This window comes from Gambusia affinis, linkage group LG18 (genome assembly GCF_019740435.1).
Source record: "Gambusia affinis linkage group LG18, SWU_Gaff_1.0, whole genome shotgun sequence".
Taxonomy (NCBI): Eukaryota; Metazoa; Chordata; class Actinopteri; order Cyprinodontiformes; family Poeciliidae; genus Gambusia; species Gambusia affinis.
The window spans coordinates 23,481,470-23,508,819 of NC_057885.1; the positions used below are offsets into that span (position 1 = coordinate 23,481,470).

The window sequence follows — 27,350 nt, forward strand, 5'->3', positions numbered from 1 at the left end:
CTTCATGAGCCAAATCTCTGTCCAGTTTGTTTTCAAAGGTTTGATTTCATGTTTCAATCAGCTTATTTTATATCACTAAGAGCAACACTGTTGTAAATAAATTTAATATTTAATAATTGTCTGTTCAAAGATGATCAATAACTATAGATTATTAAAGGACATCGGGCTTTTAAATTCCAGATACAGAAATGTAAGACGAGAAGAAGATCATCTATTATCAATGACCAATATGTCAATTTACTAAATTCAGTTTTTAAACCAACTGCCCACTTGTTCATCGAGACAAATCATTTTTAATGTGTCCATCCATCCATCCATCCATCCATCCATCCATCCATCTTCTTCCGCTTATCCTGGTCGGGTTGCGGGGGTAGCAGCTTCAGGGACGTGCCCGGAACTCCTCACCAGTGAGGCGTCCAGGAGGCATCCTGACCAGATGCCCGAGCCACCTCCACTGGACCCTCTCGATATGAAGGAGCAGCGGCTCTACTCTGAGTCCCTCCCGGATGACTGAGCTTGACAGCAGCTGTGTCAGAGGTCAGAGACAAAACACAGGAAGTCGTGAGAGAAATACAGACAACAACTTGTATAAGAATCATTGAAGTTGATGATTTACTATCAAAATCAGAACCAAAGACCAGAGATGGATTCTGAAAACTTTCATAAATTATCACTCTGGATCAAAACACCTTAAACAGATTTCTAATTTTATCTGAGGAGAACAGAAAGGTAACATTTGTGAACCATAGACAGTCTTATTCTGATCATCCAGACAGATTTGATGGTTTTTGTTATCAGGTTCTGAGCAGAGAGAGACTGACTGGATGTTGTTACTGGGAGGTGGAGTGGAGAGGAGGAGGAGCTGTAGCCGTTTCATACCAGAACATCAGCAGAACAGAAAGATTTGGATCAAGTGACAAATCCTGGTCATTATATTATGACAGAAACATTTACACATTTTATCACAACGATATTAAAACTCCAGTAGCACGTCCAGTTTCCTCCAGACTAGGAGTGTATCTGGATCATATAGAAGGTATTCTGTGTTTCTACAGCGTCTCTAAAACTATGACTCTGATCCACAGAGTCCAGACCAGATTCACTGAGCCTCTACATGTTGGGATCAGACTTTACTTCTCATTTTCCTGTCCTGACGGATCCTCTGCTGAGTTCATCAACCCAGAATAATCAGCAGTGATTTGAGGCCCAGATTTTAGTTTCAGTTTCTGTTGTTTCCATTATTGTTCTGGAGAGATTATTGCTGTCATGTCTTCACTGTCCAGAGATCAGCTGTCTTTATGGAGCTACTTTATTATCTTGTTTGTTATTTAGTTGGAGTTTGTTTGGGTGCTGCCCCTTCCTGTTTCTGATCAGCAATGGAGGCAATCACTGCTCAGGAGGATTTTTATTCAACTAAACTAGTTACATTTATTGCTGTGTCAGACTAAACGTGACAAAGCAATAAATGTTGTAAACTGTGATTATCATCATTAATCATAAAATAAGGACATCAGTCATTTATTGGACGAAGATCAGATTCTGGATCAAACTGTCAATAGTCGTCTTGTGACTCAGATTGTAAAATCAATTTAATTTTAGACAAATATCTAAATATTGTTTGAATATAAAATGACTGTCTTATCTTGTATTTTGTTTGTGTTTTAACATTTCCAAGTTTAAGAAACTGCTGTGGTTTTCAGATGAGAATAAAGAGAGTAATCAGAGTTTTTGTTGCCTCAGGTTCAGATTTGTTTTCTCTCTGCAGACGGCAGGAGACCTGTGGTCCTAAAAAGACACAACAAACACTGACTTTCCTAGTTCTGTAATAAGTCTCTTCCTCTTTTATTTGGTAAGACAAGACTGATAAAAGTGTGGTGAAACTTGAAAGATTGGCCACCAGATGGCGCCAAATACGTCGGTATTTCTCTGCAGAAGAAAATGCTGAACGTCTGCAGTTAAAGATTTTCTTTTAGAAAAACAAAAAGATTAAAAATCCAAATAAAATTTAATCCATAATTATCAAAACCATGTAATGAACAAAGATTGACACAATACCTGGTTCACAATTTGATTTAAGACACAGGGATTTTTGAATCATAAACACATTTATTTATTTATTTATTTATTTATTTATTTATTTATTTATTTATTTTTTCACAAAAAATATATATTTTTTCCAATAATTTTCATTTCTAATGGCCACAATGAACCAACTGGTTAAATCAAGGCACCAAATATCCAAATACACAAGAGTTTAATTTAAAATCAATTATAAACTCTATTAAAAATGGCATCAATCAAGTTCAACAGCTTTCAACAAAAACACACTCCAGTCTGATTATTTTTATATTGATCTATTGTTAGAAGTAAAACATCATCTAAACTGGTTTCATCATGGATGTTAAATAAATGTGGTTTGACAATTAAACCTTCAGAAAATCCACATTTGAACTTTGATTGTATTGATTTAGAATTAGGACAATGTTTTGAGGTTCCAACGAGGTTACTCCAGAATAAATAAGATACAATATAAAATATAAATATTAAATATAAAGTGCAGGAATGACAGTAAAATAGAAGTTATTTAGCTATGTACATGAAGTGAGACCAGTTTTCAAGTGCAGTCCAGTTTTCAAGTGCAGTCGAGTTAAGAGTTTAGCAGTCTGATGGCAAGTGGGAAAAAGCTGTTCCAGAACCTGGTGGACCTGAAGCTGTTCCAGAACCTGGTGGACCTGAAGCTGTTCCAGAACCTGGTGGACCTGAAGCTGTTCCAGAACCTGGTGGACCTGAAGCTGTTCCAGAACCTGGTGGACCTGCACCGGATGCTGCGGAACCTCTTTCCAGAGGGCAGCAGGGAGAACAGTCTATGGTGGGGGTGTGAAGGGTCACTGACAATGTTTCGGCCTCGGGACACGCAGCATTGGAATGAAACGTCCTGAATGGAGGGAAGGGGAGCCCCGATGAGCCTCTCTGCTGTCCGCACCACTCTCCTCACGTTCTTCCAGTCGAAGGTGCTGCAGCCTCCACACCACACAGAGAGGCAGCTGCTCCACCTCCTCTCTGTAGTCCAGATCGTTGTCATCTCTGATGAGGCCCACCACCGTTGTGTCGTCCGCGAACTTCACGATGTGATTGGTGGCGAACCTGGGGGCGCAGTCATGCGTCATCAGAGTGAACAGCAGAGGGCTCAGGACGCAGCCCTGAGGGGAGCCTGTGCTGAGGGTGATGACATTGGAGGTGTGTTGTCCGATCCGGACTGACTGAGGTCTGTCGGTGAGGAAGTCTAGCAGCCAGTTTCGCAAGAGGGTGATGAAGCCCAGGTGTCCCAGTTTTCCTGCCAGATGTTGTGGGATGATTGTGTTGAACGCTGAGCTGAAGTCCAGGAACAACATCCGCACATGAGTGTTCTTCTCCTCCAGGTGAGCCAGGCTCAGGTGTAGGGCGGAGGAGACGGCGTCCTCAGTGGAGCGGTTTGGGCGGTAGGCAAACTGGAACGGGTCGAATGTGGAGGGGAGTCTGGAGACGATGTGTTCTTTTACCAGCCTTTCAAAGCACTTCATCATGATGGGAGTCAGTGCCACAGGCCGATAATCGTTGAAAGAGGTGACTTGAGGTTTCTTTGGCACCGGAGTGATGGAGGCATTCTGATGTCCTACATTCAACATCCCTCACATTAGAAGAAATCTAAAATATCTACATTTCTACCACTTATAAACTAGAATTAGTTGTTCAGAATCTGATACCTTTGTTGACAAATGCTGGATATTTGTATGTAAATCCTATAATAGAGCCTAAATGAAATACAAAAGGTTATGTTCATATTCATGAACCATATCTACATGATATAATCCCTCTGAGTACCAATTCAGGCAGAAATTAGATTTCACTGGGCAGAAAAGGGTAAACGAGACGAACCTTTGTTGTAACCTTGGTCATAAAACTGTTATTGATGTAAACATAATTAGTCTTCAAGAACTAAACGACAGAGAAATTCATTCAAAACCATTTGATGAGACATGAACCAGGCAGAAGGAGCTGCAGCAGTAACATGTTTTTATATGGTTGTTTTAGAGAAGAGCAATGGTCACATTGTTTTGGGTGCAGTCAGAGAAACTGGAGCTGTTTAACTCTTAATTTCTCACAATTGGACAACAATGTGTCAGTTGTTCTCATAACTGTTTTTATTGACTATTGATCTGTTTGAGTAATACCAGTTGATCAAGACTTTTCTAGCATTTTACACCAAAAACAATAATAAAAGAATGTGTAATTATTAACACGGATATTTCCGGTTTGTACTGGGAGTGGAAAACCTTTTTCAGGACGTCCCTAATATTCAGCGTATGTTAAAATGGACGGACTGCTCACTGTGATTCAAGATCAAGTTTTAATCTGTCCTCTTTCTGCTGACAGTTGTTGATGAGAAAGATGTCAAACTGCTGAATGTCTGAAGACCTCAGGATGAGCTGCATCTGTGGAGACCTGAACTCAGAAAGAAAGAACAAAACAAAACAACAAAAACAGCCAACACTGAACTTTCTTCACTGCCATCTGGTTTCAGTATTTGTTATTTCCACCTGCTGGAGTCAAACAAGATCCAGATGAATTATGACTTGGATGGAGACCAAAAACTACGGAGTGACAACAGGATCTTTCTGATGCATCTGTGAAATGTTTACACATTTTACTGTCATTTATTTAATGCTAAAGTTTAATTTTTATTATGGTATTTTTTTAGACTTTTTTAACATTATTTATATTTGTATGTTTATTTTACATTCAGAGGAGTTGAGGAAATTCAGTGGAGCCGACTATTAAAAAAAAAATCTATCTTTGTATTTAATATTAATGTGAGGAAAATATTTAGATATTCCACTAATCTGTTGAATTATTCTGTAACAGATTTATGAAGGTTCAAACATCAGTGTTACTGAAACACTGATGTTTGAAAATATTAGTGTTATTTTTAAAAAAATAATTATTTGTCAAAAATATTACTTTTTTTTTAAATAATCTGAAGAATGCTATTTAGAAACACCAGTTATTGTAAAAGTAACATGTTGCACATATATATATATATATATATATATATTTATTTATAAATATATAAATATATATATATATATATATATATATATATATATATATATATACTAGTCTTTTTGACATTAAATAATGTCAAAATTTTGGTGAATTGTTCTATTTATTTAACTCAACATTCAGATTTCAACGTCAAAATGGTGCTGGACTTCAGGAGATCCAAGTCTGCCCTGCTGCCAGTCACCATCGAGGGGGTCAAGGTGGAGGTGGTGAACACATACAAGTAACTGGAAGTACATCTGGACAATAAACTGGACTGGTCAGCCAGCACTGATGCACTCTACAACAAGGGGCAGAGCAGACTGTACTTCCTGAGGAGGTTGAGGTCCTTCAATGTCTGCAGCAAGCTCCTCTGGATGGTCTACCAGTCTGTTGTTGCCAGCGTCCTCTTCTATGCTGTGGCACTATTGTACAATGCTTCACTGAAGGGCAGGGGGACGTGGACTTCTCTGCATAGTCCATCGACACAGCAGACTTCACCTCCACACTCCTTATAGTGTCATACAGACTGATGGACTGACTGACTCTATGGGCTACATTATGAGTCAACATGCACTCCTCCATTCTGGCAACTGTCTTAAATTTAAATTTAGCACTTAGGATTTTAGTGTTTTTTAGTATTTTTAGCTCTTAGTAATGTTGATCCGGTACTTGTGTTAATTTAGTATTCTAGTGTTTTTGTAATATATTGTGTGAACTGTAGTGTACGTTGTGTGTAATGTCTTAAGCTGCTGGGACCTTGAATTTCCCCCAGGGCACGGGTGTCAAACTCCAGTCCTGGAGGGCCACTGCCTTGTAACTTCTAGATGTGCCTCTACTGCAACACACCTGAATAAAATAATGAGGTCATTAAGGCTTTGGAGAACTGCTCTACAAAAGGAGGAGGTAATTAAGCCGTTTCATTCCAGTGTTTTGTACCTGAGGCACATCTAAAACCTGCAGGACAGAGACTGGAGGACTGGAGTTTGACACCCCTGCCCTAGGGGATTAATAAAGTATTCATCATCATCATCATCATCAAAAAAATTTATTGATCCCAACCTAAATATTGTTGTAACTCATGACTACCTATAACTTTTACTTTTATATAACTCATATATGTGGCTTCATGTTTTGTTTTTCCTGACTGGCTGCTAATAACAGGACAAACAGGTTGGCTTTGACAAAATGGCCGCTCTGCTTCCTGCTCCATCTTAAATTTGAATTTAATCACATATTGACCTTTGCTTGAATAATACAAAATACAACAATGATTTAAAGGGTTTTTATTAACAAGAGTCAAAGTTTAACATCAGTTCACATTAAACATAAAAAACATTTATTGATGCTCTAAACAAAAACAAAGAATGAAACACACAAAAAATAATTTGTCTAATTTCTTTGGTTTAGTGGAGCATGTTTACTAGTAATGTGACATTTCAGTTTAATCACCAACTCACAGTTTGTTTCGAACCTCTATTCAATCTCATTATTATTTAAACTAATTCTTCATATTTTAAATAATATGAAGAAAGTGAAAATCTCCCTAAAAATCCCAATAATTGTCTTGACCAGCATCCACTGTCTTTGTCTTTATTATTTATTTGTTTATTATTTATTTGTTTATTATTTATTTGTTTGTCTCCCCAAATCATGACTTCACCAGAAATACACCAGATATTTAAATATCAGATATTTAACTCAAACATAACAAACAATCTCAACCTACTAACCTATCATAAAATGATCCATCAAGTTTATTTATATAGTTGGAATAAACTTCATCATCAAAGCATTTCAAGCTGCTTTTCCTCATAAAAACACAAAAGTACAAAAACAGTCAACAATGGAAACGTTACATTTTAACATTTAATCATTTTATTTGTAATGTTTCCAAAGCAGCTCTTAACAGAGATAAAGTGTTTCAGCTGTTTTATAGCTGCTCATCAAGACAGTTTATTTAGTTCATCTCAGGATTTAAAGACAGTTTTATTGTTTGCTGGTAAAACCTACAAACATAAACAATATTCAAATGTAAACATACTCAGTATATGACCTGCATTAATCTCTGAAAGTTTCTCCCTGAGTTGAGAATCTGCTAAAACTAGAGATGGAGTTTAGAGTTTATCCACAAACAGGTTTCTACATATTAATAAATCTAATAATTTTCTTCTGTGCATCTTTAATGTTGATCTGATGATCTGCAGGTTTGTGACTTTAATATATAAAAACTGTTGACTTGTTTTATCTTGTTTATCTGCAATCAGGTTGCAGCTCAGAAACTTCACTTGTTCCAAAATGTTACTTTAAAAATTGTCATAAATGCAGTAATAAGGTCAATAATTTGGTTGTGAGGTTCAATCCTTCTCATTGAAGAGTTAACAAGGAGCAGCTTTGATCATCTCTAAACTTAAATGTTTTTGGTGAATTTAAAAGTTTTATCATTTAATAATGCAGTGGTGGATCTGAAGAGGTTTTTATTCATCCATTTGTGTTTTCATGCATCGTTTACTGTAATGTTCTGCTTTCTGGTTACTGAGGAAAAGTTTTATGATCTGCAGATGATTCAAAATGTGGCTGATAACATTTTTACCAAAACCTGGAAATATGTTCACATTTCTGCTTCTGTAATATTTTCACTGGTTGCTTTAAGTTCAAACAAACTTTGATGTTTTGCTGTTTATTTACAAGATTTAAAGTTTCCTGATCTTCTGTAGTTTTATGTCTCATGTTCTCCCATCTCCAGACAATGACCTTTGATAAACTCTGACCTTTGATAAACTCTGACCTTTTACAAACTCTGACCTTTTAAAAACTCTAAAACCAGAAGAAACCGTCTGGAGAATGTTTTCTCCTTTTGTGCCTCATCATCATGAGGAACAGTTTGATTTTAAGACATCAGACAAGAATGTTCTTTGAATGATTCTAAGGTTAAATTAAAGTTATTTATATTCACCCTGTTTTATTTTATTGAGTTTCTTTGTGTTTTAACTGTTTGATCTGATTTGTTTTAAACTCTTTATTGTTTAGAACTTTGAATAATGTTGTAATAATGTTGATTATAATAATCATAATAACTATAAAGTTTGACTTTTTACATATTTAATGTGACAACAGCAGTTTAATATTGTTTAGGATAAATGAACAACTTCCAACTAGAAGATAAACAGATCTGTAGATCTGAACACAATCATGTTTCACATTTTCTATTAAATTTGGCATCAACATCCCAATAAAGACTCGTGATTTATCAGAGTAATACTCTGATTTAACCACTAGATGTCTCCCTCCAGTTTTACTTTGAGTTGCAAAGTAAAACTTCACCAGACAAAATAAAAATATCAGATTCTGATAGAAATAATATATAATATTTACAAAAGTCAACAAAAGAACAAAACATGCCTCTTACTATAAAAATGGCTTTTTAATAATAACTTGGTTCGAACAAAAACCTTTTAATTCAGGCCCCAAAACCTTCACTTTGTAGAAAGTATTTTGTTTGTTTTTGTTTTTAAGTTGTTTAAAAAAAATCCTGCATTGAAAAGTTTTTACAGTTTCTATTATAATTATGCAGCTATTGAAAATGAATTGTCCTTTTATTCATTTATTCATTCACTGTGTAAAACAGACGAACAACTTCAATCTCTCCAGAAAGATTTGAGTTGGTAACCCTGGAGAGCCGCCATATTGGATTTAGATGTTGGTTAATTGAAAAACCTGATTTTTAAAATAAGAGCCATTTGATTTCTGAGATGTTAGTATAAAGTATAAATATCACCGTTTTATTCACAGTCTTTAACTTTGCAGCAGACATTTATTCCTACATTAAACATCAATATGAAGCCAGGCTCAGTTCAAGATGATTAATTTAAAAAAGGCTCATCGGTTTGAAAGTATAAATGTCAAATGGATTTTTCTCAATGTGTGCAGATCACTGGACCAAAGTTAGACAAAGATAAGAGACTCTGGAAACCTGAAGAGTTTGATTCACTTCACCATAAATCATCGTTTCTCAACCTTTGACCTTTGGACTCGTTGTCTTTCATATATCTGATCAAATGAACAGATGATTAATTTACCAGGACCAGATTAAAGAAGAACAGCTCTAAACCTCCAGAAATAAGAGACATTTCTTTATGTTCTGATCTTATATATATATAGATATCTATATCTATATATAGATCTATATATATATATATTTCTATATCTTGTGTTTGTATGGTTTGTGTTTCCATGGTGACTCATCACCAATCAAGTGGCAAAGTTAATTATAAACAATCTTTACTCTGACCAGATCATAAAACATTCATCAACAAAACTTCTCTACCTTCTTCAATCTGAGAGTCTGAAATGAAAAAGTTACTGCAGCTGATTTACAAGATAAAGTTAATATTCAATCTGTTGGGTCAATTTTCAAAGTAATCGATCAATTTATAATTATCTATGTTAATAAATAACCCCTGAGAACATATTTTAATAACAATCTGACATAATGTAACTACAAGGATGTTTATAAAAATATAATATCAAAATATTCTTTTTTGCACATTTTTTAAGGTTTCTGTTTTAAGGAGGGAATAATAAATATACATCACTACTGGGGGCTGGATGTTGTAGAAAAGGTGAACTAATGAATTTACTGCTGATTCATAAATTAAAAAAACTAGACAACAAGTTATAATAAAATCCATAAATATTTGGTTATTTATGTAACAAGAGCATTAAAATTAAGATTCACTGAGAAAAATTAAATTAAAAACCTTTTTTAGGATCAAACTGGGGATCAAATCTGTCAACTTTTATATCTATTAAAAATACTTTTCAAGAAAAATCCGTTTTCAAAAGTTGAATAAGAAACTCTAAACTACAGAAACATTTATGGACTTAAAATGTTCTTTTTTAATTAACATGATTCTTCATCCTTTTTAATCTAAAAATAAAATAATTAAATCTTTGATCTAATATGAAGGACTTGCTTTTGGTTTTAATTCACACAGTTTTTTGTTATTATTCACAGTTCTACCAGTTTTTATACCAACAAGTTGAAGAGATTTCAGATCAGGATGGATGATTCACACACTTTGATTTGGTTCTTCCTGGTTCTGTAAAGGTTCAGCTTCGTCTCCTTGGTTACTGTTTCCTCTGTGATCTATGAAACACAAAACAAAATGTTGTCAATAACATCTTCTTCTTCTTCTGATTGGTTGAAATCCCAAAGTTACATTATTATTAAGATGGCTTGAATAAAAACAGAAATCTGTCATTTTTAGAAAATTAAGAAAGAAGAAAATTATCATCAATTAGCAAAAAATAAATAAAATATATAAAATAAAGCAGTAAAGTTTTGACTTTCTCTGAAATTATTTGTCTTTCATTTGTTTCCAGATGTTTGTTGACAAAAATAAGAGAATCCAGAAACTAAAACATATTAAAATAAAAATGTAAACATTCATATTAAATTGAATATGTAATTTATATCCAGATGATTCTTGTCAGATTAAATGAATCTTTTGAATTTAACTTTCACAAAATAGAAGAAACGTCTTTCATTAAGATCTAGTTTCTATATTTAATTGGTCAGATGTAATTTTTATCTTAAACATGTTTTAATTAACTATAAACTTCTCTGTTGAAGAAACAAAGAGAAAATCTGAGTTATGAGTTTACAACTTTTAATAGTTTTATTTCTATTGTTGTTTTTGTTTTCTTGATTCTTGGCTGTTTTTCTTTAGTTTTTTCCAGATCTTCTGGTCTAAACCTTCATTTCACTGTTCAGGTCAGTGGGGAAGCTGGTGAACTGGGATTAAACCAGTAAGGTCACCAGTTCATTGCTGCTACATCAAATGATCTGGTCAGTCAGATTCAGTCACCAACAAGAAGTTCAGTTTCCTGGTTTGATGTTCAGCTGTGATGTTCAGTGACTACAGTCCTTAGTTTAGTTTATCAATGAGCAGGAAAATAAAAAAGTCAATAATTAATAAAAGTTATTACTCTGGAATTGTTCTGTTTCCATCTCTCCATCATTTCTCACTTCTTCATTTCGAGAGTTGTTGCTCCAGCGTTGAGAATCTGTAACCAACAGAAAGTAAACAGTGAATATTTATCTTAACACAAAATATAAATAAGTGACAATATTTAATTCTTCTTAACAGTTTTTGTCTGTTAAAATGTTTCATCAACCTGGGCAGCAGAAAGGCTACAATAAACAACAAAGACCTAAAAGAGAATAAAGTTACTCATAATGGTTTCTAGTTTTATTATTTTATTTTCAGACAAACACCAACAGATATTAATAAATATGTGAAAACTGCAGAACTTTTCTTCATGTTCATCAAAACAGATCCATGTTTCTGTTTTATTTCTCTTCAGCTTCACATCAGATTTAGGAAAATATTAAAAACTATATTTTCTATCAATTTAAATATGCATTTATGGAGATTATTAGTTATTAATTCACCAAAATCCTGCAAGATTAACAAAGACAAAGACTGACTTATTTTGTTTACCTCTGGGGCGACGAACAACACAGATTGTGATGAAGATGAGGATGAGTAATACAAAACCACCAACAACAACAACAACAACCCAACCAACATTAACTCCACCATCAGGTCCTGTGACAAAAAAGAAAAACAGGTTTTTAAAATTCCACTTTTGAATATTTTGAATTCAATTTTGCATATTTTTGTTTATTAATGAGATCAAAGTTGTGAACCAACAGTCACCTCATCATTCAGGGGTCAACATTTACTGCACCACACGCACACACACACACACACACCTACACACACACACACACCTACACACACACACACACACACACGCACACCCACCTACACACACGCACACACACACACACACAGATGAACCCAGAACCTTTTTATTTTTACTGTCTGACTCTAAATTGTATGAAACCTAACTATTTTTTTTAGTTTAGTTAGAAGGAACAAAAGCTAAACTTTGTTAAATGCCAGTTTATTACTTTTCTTAAATTCAGAAGTTTTCTTATCAATGTGTCTAGATGATGTCATAGTTGTGAATAATCTTAAAGATTGATTCACATCTTCTTATTTCAAAGTTGGTCCAGTTTTGGATGTGAGATAAAAGTTGAAGAAAAAACTTCCTGAAAGGCAGGAAGATTAAAAACTGGATTTCCACTAGTTTGGTTCTTTATTTGGTTCCTTTGTTCCAGATTTCTGAAGATGGGATGTTGATTTATTCAAATAATATTAATCAAGTTTTCACACCATAGAAATGCTTTAATATGTTCAGGAAGGAAAACAGGTTTAGTCATTTTATTTGTTATTTACTTCAACAATTGTACAAAGAAATGTGATTAACCTGATAAATAAATGATCCATTTAGAGATCAAATCAACCAATCTATTGAGAAACAAAACATTTTACCTTTCTACTAATTTATCCACATTTAATTAAAATACTAATTTAATCAAGACAGTTATTGACTTTTATTGTCTGAGTAGGTAAAGATAGAAACATATTATTATCAGTTCCTGTGACAAAAAGGAAAAACTGTCTTTACATATTCCTATTTTGGAAATAATTCTCTTTTGCCCAGAATTGTTTTATTTGTAGAAGTTCAATTATTGTTCAAATCAACCAGTTTTTACAGAAACAGAAACTTTTAAGCTTTCTACTCATTCATCCACATTTATATGACAATAAACTGAAAAAGCAAATTTAGTCAAGACACTTTTACTATTGTTATTATCTCCTTTTCCACCTAAAAAAGAAAAATATAAAATAAAATATGTAAAACATAAATGAACTGAAGTTATTTAAAGTATTTCCAGTCATGCTGACCTCTCAAAGCTCTCAACACTGCAGACACTTTCACCCATTCACTCTCACTAACACACATTCATACACCTGTATGCAGATCAATAAGTATTGAGGAGTTATCTGCCTTGCCCAGCTGCACATCAACATGACAATAGGAAAAGCTGGAAGACGAATATTCAACCCAATGAGCCTCAATGGCTTCAGGTAACAAAGAAAATCTAAAACTAAGTCAGAGTCCCAGTAACCACTGGTTATCTAGTTAAACATATTTACCTTCAGGACCAATCACGATGTCTGGGGCTCCATTTTCACCTGTTGAGGAATTACATTAAGTGTTAATGTAATATTAATATATTTATCTAAACATCAATATATTTATCTAGTTTGTCTTAAATTATCTTAATTTTATATAACTCACCAACGTATAGAGTAACGTTCCCCTTCCTGACTTGACTTTGCAGTTTGGGAACAAAGCAAGTATAATTCCCTCCATCCTCTTTGCTTACGTTGGTCAGTTTGAGGGAAATGTTGCCTTTTTTAAACTCATCATGGAACATAGAGGTTCGGTTCTGGTACTTTGGATCTGAAGTTTCATCCTTTTCAGCTTGGCTGTGATGAACAAGTATTTCTTTACCCTGGAATCTCCATTCGATTGTAAGATTGTTCACATCAAATGGAGGCTCCAGATGACATGGCAGAGTAACGTCGTCTCCCACCTTTGCATGTATCGGCTCATGACCGACCACCTCCCCTTGAATTGGAAGAATAAACAAAGATTAAAAATAATCAACACTAATATTCCTGTTTGTTGTTCAGTTAACATTCATACTTATTCTCTTGTAGGATCTTTACAATTGTAAAAAAACATGTAGCTATCCCATTAATAAAGGTTTTTCAAAATAAATGTGCTTTTATTTGCTTACAAATGTATATCTACTCATTTTTTATTTACCTCAGTAAAATTACTCATGTTTAAAAAATAACAAAAACTGATATCCTACTGGAGAAAAAGTTAGGACACCCTACCCATCAACAGTCTTAACCTTTAGTTGATATGATGTTACTATATCGGAAAACTCACCAAACTTTGTGGATCCATCAAGCCTTTGGGAAATTTACATATTGTAAGATTGTCACAAAAATCACAACAGAAATAGTATATATACATATACATATACATATATATATATATACATATATATATATATATATATATATATATATATATATATATATATATATATATATATATATATATATATATATATATATATATATATATATATATATATATATATATATATATATACATGGTGCTTTTGGAACATCACAAGCCAAACTTGTTATGAACGGATCCCGTTTGGTTACAGCTGAATTCAACAAAACCACCTGCTTCTCCTCCGCCCGATGCGCGGCAGGAAGCTCTGCTGACTCAGCAGATTGAACCATTTAAGATATTTTCTAGTCAACGTCAACATGATAAAAGTCGAGTCGATGTCGATTTGACTAGTCGTTGTGACGTCATAGCAACGCAAGACGCCAAGCTTTGGAATAACGTACAGGCTTTATTACCCGTTTTCACGGAAAAATATGGCATTTCCACAGAACAGCAACAAGTGAAACAACAAAACATCGGGATAGTTTATGATAAATAATAAGTTGCTGGGAAACCAACATTCAAAAGGAAACGCACATCTTTTAGATGACATTACCACAGATCTTTATTTAATCAGCAACATAACATCATAATGTATTAGTTAGATCGTCGTGACAAAGACACTCGCGAGCCGCTAAGTGACATCCTTAGCGGGAAGGGGGCGACTTTTAGACGGCTCGTGTTTTGTAGTTGACTGCAGCTGCAACTCCATCTCCTTTTAAAAACACTGTAAAACCACAAATATGCATTCATCTACATATCATTTAAACTAATGTATTAACTTATTTTTCTTGTGTCTTGTGACGTATACTGTGCTGTCAGATCAGCACAGGCTGTCACCACCGGCAATCACATGACTGCGACTAGTCGACATGAAATGTAAAAACTCGCGAGACGTCCTAGAGTCGACTAGTCGACTAATTGGTTCAACCCCTACTATACATATATATGTATATATGTATATATGTATATACATATGCTATGTACATCACAGATGTACATAGCATTTTGAATTTTTGATAAAACAACCAAACATAGAAAAAAAAGGGTTGTTGAAAATTTACCATTTTCCATTTGACAATGGACTGACAGCAGCTTTTTTTTTTTTAGCTTTTCAAAGCTTTTTTTAAGTCCATCATCTTTATCAAAAGTGAATAAATAAGATCATATGGGGACAATGCAAAGAAAGTGCAGTCTATGCTCCCCCCATAGGTTTAACGTTGCTGTTGAGGGGTTTCTGCTGACAGAGCTGGAGGATTGTGTTGGTAGCTGTACTGTAGCTGTTAAACAGACTACAGGAGAAAAGGTCTCTGGGTTTATTTACTGCTGTTTTACTAAATAAACCCTAAGAATTTCTGACTGTTGAATCTCCACAACAACTTGACAGCAGACGACTTTAAAGACCAAAATAGTTCAGAAGGGGTAACTCTACATAATTTTTTTGATGTTAACACCTAGAAATCTAGAATTTAATTATTGAGAATGATATTCCTGTTAAATTTTATTTTATTAATCAATCAATCAAATTTTATTTGTTTAGCACATTTCAGCATCAAGGCATTTCAAAGTGCTCTACATCAAATCAAACGCAGAAATACAACGCAACATAGATTCAACAATCAAAACACAACATCAAGTCAGATTCCGTCAATAAATTTGCAATTGATTACGTTTCAAATACAACTCTAAACAAGTGGGTTTTTAGTCAAGTCTATTCTTTGAGCTACAGGAAGCCAGTGGAGGGACTTTAAAACTGGTGTTATGTGCTCTATCTTCCTGGTTTTAGTTAGAACTCCAGCAGCAGCATTCTGGATCAGCTGCAACTGTTTGATTGATTTGTTGGACAGACCTGTGAAGACGCCGTTACAATAATCAATACGACTGAAGATAAACGCATGGATGAGTTTCTCTAGATCTGGCTGAGACATTAGTCCTTTAATCCTGGAAATGTTCTTCAGGTGATAGAAGGCCGACTTTGTGACTGTCTTTATGTGGCTCTGAATGTTCAGGTCAGAGTCCATCACTATCCCCAGGTTTCGGCCTGATCACTGGTTTTTAGTTGTAATAACTGAAGCTGTGCACTGACTCTAGATCTATAACTCTAGATCTATAACTCTAGATCTATAACTCTAGATCTATAACTCTAGATCTATGACTCTAGATCGTTCCTCTTTAGGTCCCAAAATAATAATTTCAGTTTTGTTTTTGTTCAGCAGGAGGAAATTTTGTCACATCCACACATTTATCTGTTCTAAGCATCTGTTCAGTGATTGGATGGGGTCAAAGGTCACCTGGTGACATCGTAATGTAGAGCTGTGTGTCATCTGCATAGTTATGGTAGCTAATATTATTTCCTCTTATAACCTGAGCCAGTGGGAGCATATAGATATTGAATAAGAGGGTCCTAGGATTGAACCTTTATGCTTTCTGCAGAGATAAATAAAAAATATACATTAAATTAAACAGTAAATTTAGGATTTAATTAGAAATTTACTTTGTACAAGTGCAAAGAATCATCATTATAGTTTTGGCCACAATATGATGTAATCTTTGTGTTTCAGCTGGTTTGTTCATAAATACATTACCATAAATAATAACTAATAATCAGTGATTGATTATTGGTCTATTAACTTGAGCCCCACTTGACTTCACTAAATCTATATTTAAACCGTTTTAGTGATGCTGAGGTTTTTAGTAGGAGTATCTCTGATTTATTTAATTGTGGCTTCTTTGGCTTTATGCTGAGGTCCAAATTGTTGGTACAGTTTTCAGCAAATGTTTGTGATGTTTTGTGACCTCCAAATGCTATGGTACCGTTTCTTTATATCAGGATATCTGGTTCTGACCCACAGTAATTGGACCGACTCAGGCTGCTTGTAGTGAACCGGACATGTAAGTATTTTACCTTGAATCTTATCCAATTCCTCAAAATGTTTAGATTTCATTCTTTAAAACTTTCATGCTTTGAAATTAAGAACAATCTCAACTATTTTAATAAATCTGCAGGCTGGAAACTTACTTCCTCTTTTTTTCCATGAAACCTCCTCTTCCTGTCTCATGACTCTCTCTGTCTGACTGATTTCTTATGATTAGATAGAAAAAAGAAAAAAAATTAAAGCAAAGTTTGCAGTAGACAAAAACAACAAACACAACCAGATTGTTTTTTATTAAAGTTTGAGTCTACTGTTGGGTCTATACATCACTTGTGTGATTAATATTAAATACAACTTTAATTATTTTTACTGTTAAACTAAAATCTCCAGCATAGGGAAGTGGGATGATCTCGGGTTTTCTTGTATAAATACATGAGAGAGAGTATACAGTATAATATTTCAAATATTTTTATACTGTAAAACTATTTTAATTTCTGTGGTCCTAATCCTCACCGGGGAGCGGATAATCTCGGAAAATATGGACGGAGAGAGTATAAAAGTACCTGGACGTAAAACAATACGTACCTGCTTATTCTAACAAATTCAGGAAATGATAAAGCCGTTATAAGGTTTCACCGCTACACTCTAACTTACACCGCGTATCAAGTTGTACACGACTGGGGGAAGAGTTTTCCTTTACAGAAAAATATCTTGACTTACCCTGATTCACTGCAGGTACCTGACTGATCATCAAGAAAACCAAAACCTTTAAAAATCTCTTCATTTCCACCAGATAGAGCAGATTTCCGATTCTCTTTTAAGGTTTTTAACGAGTATTTGATGAGTGTTTGAAATGGTCGCGACGTTGTTGAGTTAAACCTAATGACACTTTCTCTTTCATTTGTGTGTTGTGTGTGTGTGTGTGTGTGTGTGTGTGTGTGTGTGTGTGTGTGTGTGTGTGTGTGTGTGTGTGTGTGTGTGCGTGTGTGTGTGGGTGTATGCGTGTGTGTGTAAGTGTGTGTGCGTGTTGTGGGGGCGCACAGTTGCACAATCCGGAAACGATAAAGCTGCTAGACATGAGCGAGACAGCAGCCATGTACTCTGCGTTAGTTTACTGTTTAATCGTCAGAACGTCCATTGAGCTCATCATCATGTAATAAACACGATCATCATGCTGAGACAGAGGATTCAGTGACGTCCAAGGAACTGGATAAAATGCATCATTTAGATAAACATTTATATTCATAATTCTGGTTGAGCTAAAAGAAAAGTGCCGGTCTGGGATGAAGACAAAGGTTTTGCTGTATGTTGTGTCACAAAGTCTAGAGACTAAACTCAGGGACCAAAGATGCTGCGGAAGCAAAGAAGATGAAATGACATCGAAAATAAATTAAAATATATCTCTTTCAAGATTATTTTTATTATTTATTTTTATTTTTCCAATGTGCTTTAAAAAATAAATCCATTTTTAGGACAAAACAATTGAATTAAACTTGATGACCAATGATCTGTTTAAAATGTTATAAAGCTCTAAATATTGATTTAATTTATTAGGACACTAGTTCATTAAATTAAAAACACTGTTAATTATTAATTTTTGTCAAATTAATTTTTGGGTCAAATTAACCAGGATAATCTGGTTAGCAAACATAATCATCAAAACATGATTTTGATGATTATGTTTTTATTAACCTAATTTTAGCTTCATTTCACTGAGAAGTAGCCCAAATAACAAGATCAGCAATTCCACCATGTGTGTGCTAATTGGTGGTTGCTAATCTGAAGGAGCTGATTGGGGGAGTGAAGGGGAGGGCGGCTCTGTGAGGCAGAAGGCGGAACTAGAACCCACCAGGCGTTTCCACAGCTGAATGGTTGCCATGGATATTAAGGGATTTTTCAAACATGGTTGACAAAACCAAGGCAACAATTCAGGTAAGTTTTGGATGAGAGAAAAACATTATAACATGATGCAAAGCTAAAAAAATTAAATAAAAAAATAAAACTACCCCTTTGATAAACAACATATTTACTTGGATAAACTTTTTTTGAGAGGGCTGCACAGTGGCGCAGTTGGTAGCACTGTTGCCTTACAGCAAGAAGGTCCTGGGTTTGATTCCCAGCCCATGGTCTTTCTGCGGGGTTCATAACAGGCGTTATGTCATATTTATGACAATGGAGTTTGCATGTTCTCCCTGTGCATGGTGGGTTCTCTCTGGGTTCTCCAGCTTCCTCCCACAGTCCAAAAACATGACTGTCAGGTTAATTGGTTTCTAAATTCTCCCTAGGTGTGAGTGTGTGTGTGAATGGTTGTTTGTCTTGTGTGTCTCTGTGTTGCCCTGCGACAGACTGGCGACCTGTCCAGGGTGACCCGCCTCTCGCCCGAAACGTTAGCTGGAGAGGAACCAGCAACCCTCCTGACAAAGGGTGATTAGAAAATGGATGGATGGAACTTCATTTGATTTGACTAGAGCCCACAAGAGACCCCTGGAGGGGAGAAAAAAGGTTAGATCACCTGCTTTCTTTTTTCTGTGGCATCTTGCATCCTGTTAAGATTTTCCCAGCTGTTGCAGCCAGTGAGAATCTTTGTTCTTTCCTTTATGACTTTAAACCAGCATTTCTCCAACTGTTTCCTCCTGAGGACTTACCCTTTACCCCTTTTATCAAACACTAGTGGACCACCGGGGCTGCACAGTGGCGCAGTTGGTAGAGCTGTTGCCTTGCAGCAAGAAGGTTCTGGGTTCGATTCCCGGCCCGGGGTCTTTCTGCATGGAGTTTGCATGTTCTCCCTGTGCATGGTGGGTTCTCTCCGGGTTCTCCGGCTTCCTCCCACAGTCCAAAAACATGACTGTCAGGTTAATTGGTCTCTCTAAATTCTCCCTAGGTGTGAGTGTGTATGTGAGTGTGTTGTTTGTCTTGTGTGTCTCTGTGTTGCCCTGCGACAGACTGGTGACCTGTCCAGGGTGAACCCGCCTCTCACCCGGAACGTTAGCAGGAGAGGAACCAGCAACCCTCCTGACCCCATTAGGGATGAAGATGAACAGAAAATGGATGGATGGATGGACGGATGGACGGACGGACGGATGATAATCCTCTCTCTGATGGCTCCCCATGTCAAGCAGACGCAGTTATTAGAGTTACAAAATGCAAGGCTGGAATATTTAGTGAGATAAATCCCACAATCCTTCCAGACTGGACGGGTTGTGAAACAATCAAATTAAAACTTTCTTCCCTTGTTTTGATTCCACAACCTTAAACTTTAGCTGAACATCTTCCTCCTTCTCTCAGTTCTCACTTACTGAAAATAAAAAGCACAACTGACAGAACGGTAAACAAATGTCTGCTGAAGGTCATTTAATAAATGTCACACTAACTGTTATTGTTGTTTCAGTCTAACTTTGGGTTGTCTGGTAGCTTTGGGTCTTAAGAACAGAAGAAGTGACTTAAACCCACACTGTGAACATGAAGGTTTAGTAAAAAGCATTTTGTTAAATCTATGCACTTGATTTTATAGAGCTTATTGAGAAATAGTGTTATGATCGGCCAAAAAGACACATTGGTGCTTCTAGTGCAACGTTTCTGCTAACTCACCACTGCAGGAAGCTGCAACTTGAGATAAATGAATTTGTGTTCTTGCTTGAGGCCCAAATGTTCCTTTATGCTGAAATGTGGAGCAGTCAGATGAGAGGGCCGATGTTGAAACCAGAGAGTAAATGTGTGGCTCCTTAATTGTGCATTATCAATCAATAATGCACTATATCGGGGGTCTCAAACTCCAGTCCTCGAGGGCCGCAGTCCTGCAACTTTTAGATGTGCCTCTGCTGCACCTGAATAGAATAATTAAGGCTCTGGAGAACTGATCTACACAAGGTGGAGGTAATTAAGCCATTTCATTCCAGTGTTTTGTACCTGTGCCACATCTAAAACCTGCAGGACTGCGGCCCTCCAGGACTGGAGTTTGAGACCCCTGATTTGGAGAAACTTTGGGGGATTGTTGGTTTGTCATTCTGGCTAAAAGCAGAATGTTGTTGAGATCTTCATTGTCTTTTGTTGCCTGTTAATCCTCCTTTTAGTGATCTCCATCTCATCATTCACATCTGAAGTGCAGCTCATGCTGGTACTAGTTGCTACACTTATGTCTGATTACATCTTTGTCAAAGGCCATCTTCACTGAGCTTCAAATATAAAAAATAAAATGAGCTTCTAGCACCACCGAACCACCACAGTCCTAGATATAATTGATCATATCATCTTAATTTAATGGGCATATAGTTTGAAACATGTTCCAGAGGAAATACTGAGGCTTTGCCTTCATATAATCTCTTCAAGCTCATGTTTGAGTATTTCCTGCTCTGCAGGTCAAATCCTGACCTCTTGATGTCTCAGACGGGATTTTCTCCATCAGTAAAGCTCTGAGTCCTTTAAGGAATGCCTGGATTTCTACTGTGATTAAATTACAAACAGGTGGTCAGCAGTGATGTCAGTAACGCGTTAATTTGTAACGCGTTACTGACGTCGGACCATTTTTTTCAGTAACGAGTAATATAACGTGTTGCTACTTCAAATCCAGTAGTCAGACTACAGTTACTTATCAAAATCATTTTTGCGTTATTATCTTCTTTTGTTATTCAATCGTGTTTCCTCTACTCTTCTTGTCGAGTGACCGACGTCTCTATGCAACAGAAATGTAAACAATGGAGGGAGATGCGCATTTTGTTGGTGGAAAAACTGGAACTATTTTGAGTTTCTGTCGCCAAGTCCGATTATTACAAACGGCTTTGGGCTTCATTTTTTTAAAGTCGCTTGCAGATTTAATGAGTGGCGGGTTGCGCCTTTTTGGGCTCGATTTTGAACGTGAAGTTGCTCATTTGGGTTTGGAAATAATCAGAGACTCATAATAAATCCCAGAATTTGTTCGTCATTAAGGTAGTTTTATTCAGTCTCTCCCTGTTCATCATTTCCCGGATGATCCGTCCCGCTGTGTCTTTGTTAATGTCAAGTTAATTTATTACCTCTGAATGACGTCGAGCTTCACGTTGCGCTCCAGAAAACTGCAAACATCGAGACCAACATGAACAGCGCAATAAACGTGAAAACAGTCACGAATGAACGTGTCCGTAGTTGGCAATAATTATAATGGCAACTTAATTCTAATTATTAATACTAAGATAAGTGTCACAAATCTGTGCAGCCATCTGAGCTGTGAGCTGCAGGAGGAGCTCTGTGCGCAGTGACACCAAACGCAGGGCCGTAACGCAGAACGTGGAGGCTGGGGGGGGGGGCGCTTTAAAATCCTTCTGAGTTTTCCAGACAACAGTGGACCACACAAACTACTCACGTTTTTTATTTTTCTACAATCTCCTCTTCAGTTCAACCTTATCAGTGGAGACACATTGTTGATGTTACCATTATAAAATAGCTTACAAAAAAGTATTGGCAAAGATCAATGTGATTTTCACAGGAGGCAGAGCGTTGTTGTTAACAGCTGCTGAAAGTAACTAAAAAGTTACTTTTAGTGTAACTTAGTAACTTTCCAAATCAAGTAGTCAGTAATCTAACTAAGTTACTTTTTCAAGGAGTAATCAGTAGTCTGATTAAAGTTACTTTTTCAAAGTAACTATGCCAACACTGCCTGCGAGTTTGATATGATTGGCACTTTTCAGTGTTGTGTGCGGAGCTGAACTAACTTACCAATCACAGTGCTTCAAATGGAGCTCATTGACCCGCAGTGCCACTCTGAATTCAAAGCCAAGTTCAGGGAGGTGAGTGGAAAAGCAGACAAGCTTGGGCAATTTTTGAGAGAATTGCCACCCAGCTTCCCTGAGCTTTCCCAAATGTTCAAGCGGACCATGTGTCTTTTTGGGAGCACATACTTGTGCGAAAAGCTCTTCTCTACCTTGAACTTCAATAAGTCCAAGTACAGGTCCAGACTTACTGACGAGCATCTTCAAGCTCTACTTAGGGTCTCGACTGCCTCCTCCCTTAAGCCAAATGTGGCTCGGCTATGCGAGAGGAAACGCTGCCAGACCTCTAGCAGTAAGAAGTAGGCAGAAGAAACAGTTTATAAACTGTTATATTCATAACAGTTTATAAACTGTTATATTCATAACAGTTTATAAACTGTTATATTCATAACAGTTTATAAACTGTTATATTCATAACAGTTTATAAACTGTTATATTCATAACAGTTTATAAACTGTTATATTCATAACAGTTTATAAACTGTTATATTCATAACAGTTTATAAACTGTTATATTCATAACAGTTTATAAACTGTTATATTCATAACAGTTTATAAACTGTTATATTCATAACAGTTTATAAACTGTTATATTCATAACAGTTTATAAACTGTTATATTCATAACAGTTTATAAACTGTTTTATTCATAACAGTTTATATTCAATGTTCCATTCATGTTCAGAAAGTTAAAGGTTAAAGAACTGTTAATACAGCCATTTGAATCTGAATTATAATAATTACATTTATCTAGTCTTCTATAGCTGCTGTGTTATTATTAGATTTTATTTATTTATTACTGATTAATTTTTTTTCTTATGAATTGTTAATTTATTTATTTTTTCATCTTATTTTGTGTTTAAAAAATAAAAATAAAGACATTTGATAACATTGGAATGTTTTTGTGAGAGCTTTTCTTGTGGAAAACCCGATGCGGCCCAGCCTCACCCAGACTCTACCTCCTTTGGCCCCCGGGGAAATTGAGTTTGAGACCCCTGGTTTAAAACATTCATCAGCATGATCTGTTTTAACCAATAGCTCTCCCATTGAATGGTCATTTGCTGTTTGAATTAGTTCCACTCCTTTTGATTGTTTAGATGAAATCCCCTGTTGTTTACATTGATACAATTCACAGTCAGCGATCAGGTGTCCAGGCTTAGAACAGAAAAAACACTTCCTCTCGGCTTTCAAGCTCGATGAAGATGGAGGAGACCAAGAAGCTGATACACTGTCAACATGAGAAGGTTGGTTATGGAAGGATAGATCACGCTTCCCGAAAGTTGACTTGTGTGTCAAAGAAAACCCATCAGCCAAAACAGCAGCCTGCTGTAAGGTGCTGGTTTTTTGTTCATTCAGGTAAATGGCAACCTTTTCAGTTACACAGTTTTTAAACTCCTCAAGCAGGATTAATTCTCGGAGGGAAACTTTATCTTTAATTTTACATGCTGCACACCATCGATCAAAGAACAACGCTTTTCCCGTGCAAAATCAACATGGGTTTGACTCACGTTCTTTCTCAGAGTTCGAAAACGCTGCCTATAAGCCTCTGGCACCAACTCATATGCCCGCAATACCGTAGTTTTAAGTGTCTCATACGATAAGCCTTCCTCCATGGAAAGTGAAGCACAGGCTTCCTGAGCTTTACCAGTTAGTTTACACTGCACCAGTATTGCCCACACCTCTCGGGGCCAGTTTAATGCCAAGGCAATCCTTTCAAAAGCGCCAAAATGACTATCAACCTCAGAATCACAGAAAACAGGTACCAGGGGAATGCTTTTGGTGATATCAAAGGCAGGAGATGCGACTACTTGAAACTTAAAGGGAGTAACTGGACCAACCTTCAGCTCCAGCTCCCTCATCTTAATAGCTGTCTCTGCTTCAAGCTTCTTTAATTCCAGTTCTCTACGAAGCTGAAATTCCCGTTCACGATCCTCTTTTTCCAGCTGAAGGCGAGCAAGACGAACCCTCAACCGAGCCTCCATCCTTGAACCGGCGGATGATTCTTCTGAAAAAGTTTCATATTGTGGCAATGTCACAGGTTTTTCTTCCAGTATATTAACTTTAGGAGTCACATCAGTAAAGCTAGTATTGTGACTAGGCACCTTTTCTTTTAGAACCACATGGTCGTCATCACCAGAATCCTCAACTTTCAAGCTAGAATCCTCCGATGCTTCTAGACCAGTTCAAATGCCACTACTTGTTAAACTCTTAAGTATGGTGGTATAAAGTTCTTTCTTCACCATTGCACTAGAAAATGGAATGCTATAATGCAGAGCTAGCTTATGAATATCTTGTTTTCTACAACAACCTAATTGACTAATGGAAGGGTCATCTACAAAACTAGCCAAGTCAAAAGATGCCATTTCTCAAAATACACTACTTAGAAACCTCTCCAAAAAAAACAAAGGTTATAAAGTGTGATGGGACAGCCAAAAATGAACAAAAGAAAAGAGATCACACAGACCAATCCGCTCATAGGACCGTCAGATCTGGCAACTCTCTCTCTACCCTACCACACCAATAACCAGCTTACCTGACAAAATAAAAGAAACAAAGCCACGGAAAATGGGACAACTGAACCCACCACAAAACAACAACCAACAAAAAAACCCCAAAAACCCTTCACAAGTTCAGCTAAAAAAAAAAAAAGATCCCGGACGAGCCCCCAAATTGTTACATCCCCAGGGCAGTCTAGGGGTCTTGGGAGGGGAGCTGTAACAATAGATAAACCAGGAAAAAAATGAAGAGACAAAAACAGGAAGGTAAGGTTAAAGGTTTATTGTGTAAGTGGAAGACATCTCAAAGGTGAAGAAATGAGACCCTAACAGGAAAGTAGTGATGTTACGTGATGAGCCGAGGCTTCGAGGCGTGTGTCGAGTAATGGAGGGGGCGTTTCCGTAAAGCGCGTATCGAGGCTTGCTTCATTTAGGGGAGGAGCCGAAAACGATGACGTCCGAAGCCTCGCTGCCCGGCTGTACCACGTGACTGCTTCGGGAAGTGGCTCAGATTTTGGCGCGGGGTTTATAAACCCCACAGGCTCCATTCAAAATGTGGGTTGTTGTAGTCGAGTTGCGGTCAGTTGAGAGAGTGGATAGAGTTTTGATAGTTTGGATTGTGGTTATTTAGTTTGAGACAGGTAGGGAGAATAAATAAATAAACACTACAACTTCCCCCAGCCAATAGGGCAGTTTCACTAGGAAGTCATAGGAAAGCACGTCGTCCACAACTCCTCGTCCTCTGAGAGAGAGAGAGACAGAAACAGACAGAGAGACACAGATACAGAAAGAGGGAGAGAAAAAAGACACAGGCAAAGAGAGAGAGAAAGATATATAGATCTAGAGATAGAGAGAAACAGAAAAATAAAAAATAGATATTTACAGAGAGAAAGAGATAGATACATACAGACAGAAAAAGAGAGAGAAAGAGAGAGAGAAAGATATATAGAGATAGAGAGAAAAAAAATATATATATATATACAGAGAGAGAGGGAGACACAGAGAAAGGAAAAGAGAAAATCCTATCCTGTCCCACAGCTATCCTATTTTTAATTTTAATTTTAATTCTAATATTAAGGATACGTGAGTTTTCACCACTTGATTTAACTTGAGTTACCTTGAACTCCAATACCATCATCACACAAATCATAAGCAGATTTGCTCTGGAATGAGCAAGGTATTGATCTAAATAAATTTAATTGAATATTTAATGTTTTTAGACTTTATTATTTCAGGACTTATAATTGGGTTATTTATTTAATTTGAGCTTTTTACTAATAATCTCACTATTATAAATAGGATTGGTTAGTTAGTTTTAAAGTTCTTAATTTTTATATTAGGATTTTTAAGATAGCTGTGGGACAGGAAAGGATTTTTTTGTATATATATTTCTCTCTATCTCTATACATCTCTTTCTCTCTCTCTTTGTCTCTTTTTTTCTTCACCTTTTGTGAAGTCATTCCCAAGAGCCATAATAGACAAAAATTTAATTCATCACACGTGTTAAGATACAGCTGGCTGTGATTATACACCTGGCCAGTAGGTGGTTTCGTGTGCACATGAAGCCTCAAGAAATGAACCCTTTCTCGAACCAGTTGGCTCAAGTGGTTCAATGCCTCATGAGGCTTCATCTCACCATCACTACAGGAAAGAAAAGGGATAATAACAACAAAACCAGGGTTTCTAGCAGAAAAAGCCTCCAACACAGGCACCACAAAGCTGCAGCACATATGCTGCCCAATTGGCCATGAGGCCCTGAACCTCAGTTTCCTAGCTAGCCTTATACTCTGCTAATCAAGAGGCAGAGTGAAACCAGCTGGGCCTGCTTAACCCGCCGGAGCTCAGCAGCAACCTAATTGGGGGGGAACTCCCACATGCAGCCACCACTGCATGTAACACCTCACCAAATGACAGCGTGTGTGTTTCTCTGTGACTCACTGTCTCAGCTGTATCCTGCCTGCTGAAGATACAATCTGACATGTGACAGTACATGGATGATCAATAAAGGATGGATGGAATTCAACAAAATATTCTAAATAAGGGGACATGGACATTAACACAGATAAAGCAAACAGAGAAGCAGTAATTTACAGGTGGAAAATGTGCTAACTGTAGTAACGTCTGTTGTTGTGACTTAGGGAGATTCTAAGTTTGACAGTTTCATCACACATTTATATAAAGTAGCAATAAAATATGCCTGCTGAAG

The 27,350-nt window shown here is 36.4% G+C and overlaps 1 protein-coding gene across 3 annotated transcripts; it reads right to left on the reverse strand.

Moving 5' to 3' along the window:
- Nucleotides 1–6,349: 6,349 nt before the first annotated feature.
- On the reverse strand, nt 6,350–17,799 carry LOC122821060 (myelin-oligodendrocyte glycoprotein-like). 3 transcript variants are annotated; one of them, XM_044098917.1, is made up of 7 exons: nt 17,631–17,799; nt 13,598–13,632; nt 13,300–13,490; nt 13,155–13,193; nt 11,586–11,693; nt 11,071–11,148; nt 6,350–10,228 (listed from the first exon to the last, which is right to left on the reverse strand). In XM_044098917.1, the coding sequence occupies exons 2-7, from the start codon at nt 13,615–13,617 to the stop codon at nt 10,152–10,154; spliced, it is 513 nt and encodes a 170-aa protein (XP_043954852.1). In that variant the 5' UTR covers nt 13,618–13,632; nt 17,631–17,799; the 3' UTR covers nt 6,350–10,151. The 3 variants fall into 3 exon arrangements, with proteins under 3 accessions (XP_043954852.1, XP_043954850.1, XP_043954851.1); XM_044098915.1 differs by having other exon boundaries at nt 13,300–13,632; XM_044098916.1 differs by lacking the exon at nt 17,631–17,799 and having other exon boundaries at nt 13,598–13,999.
- Between the last annotated feature and the right edge of the window lie 9,551 nt (nt 17,800–27,350).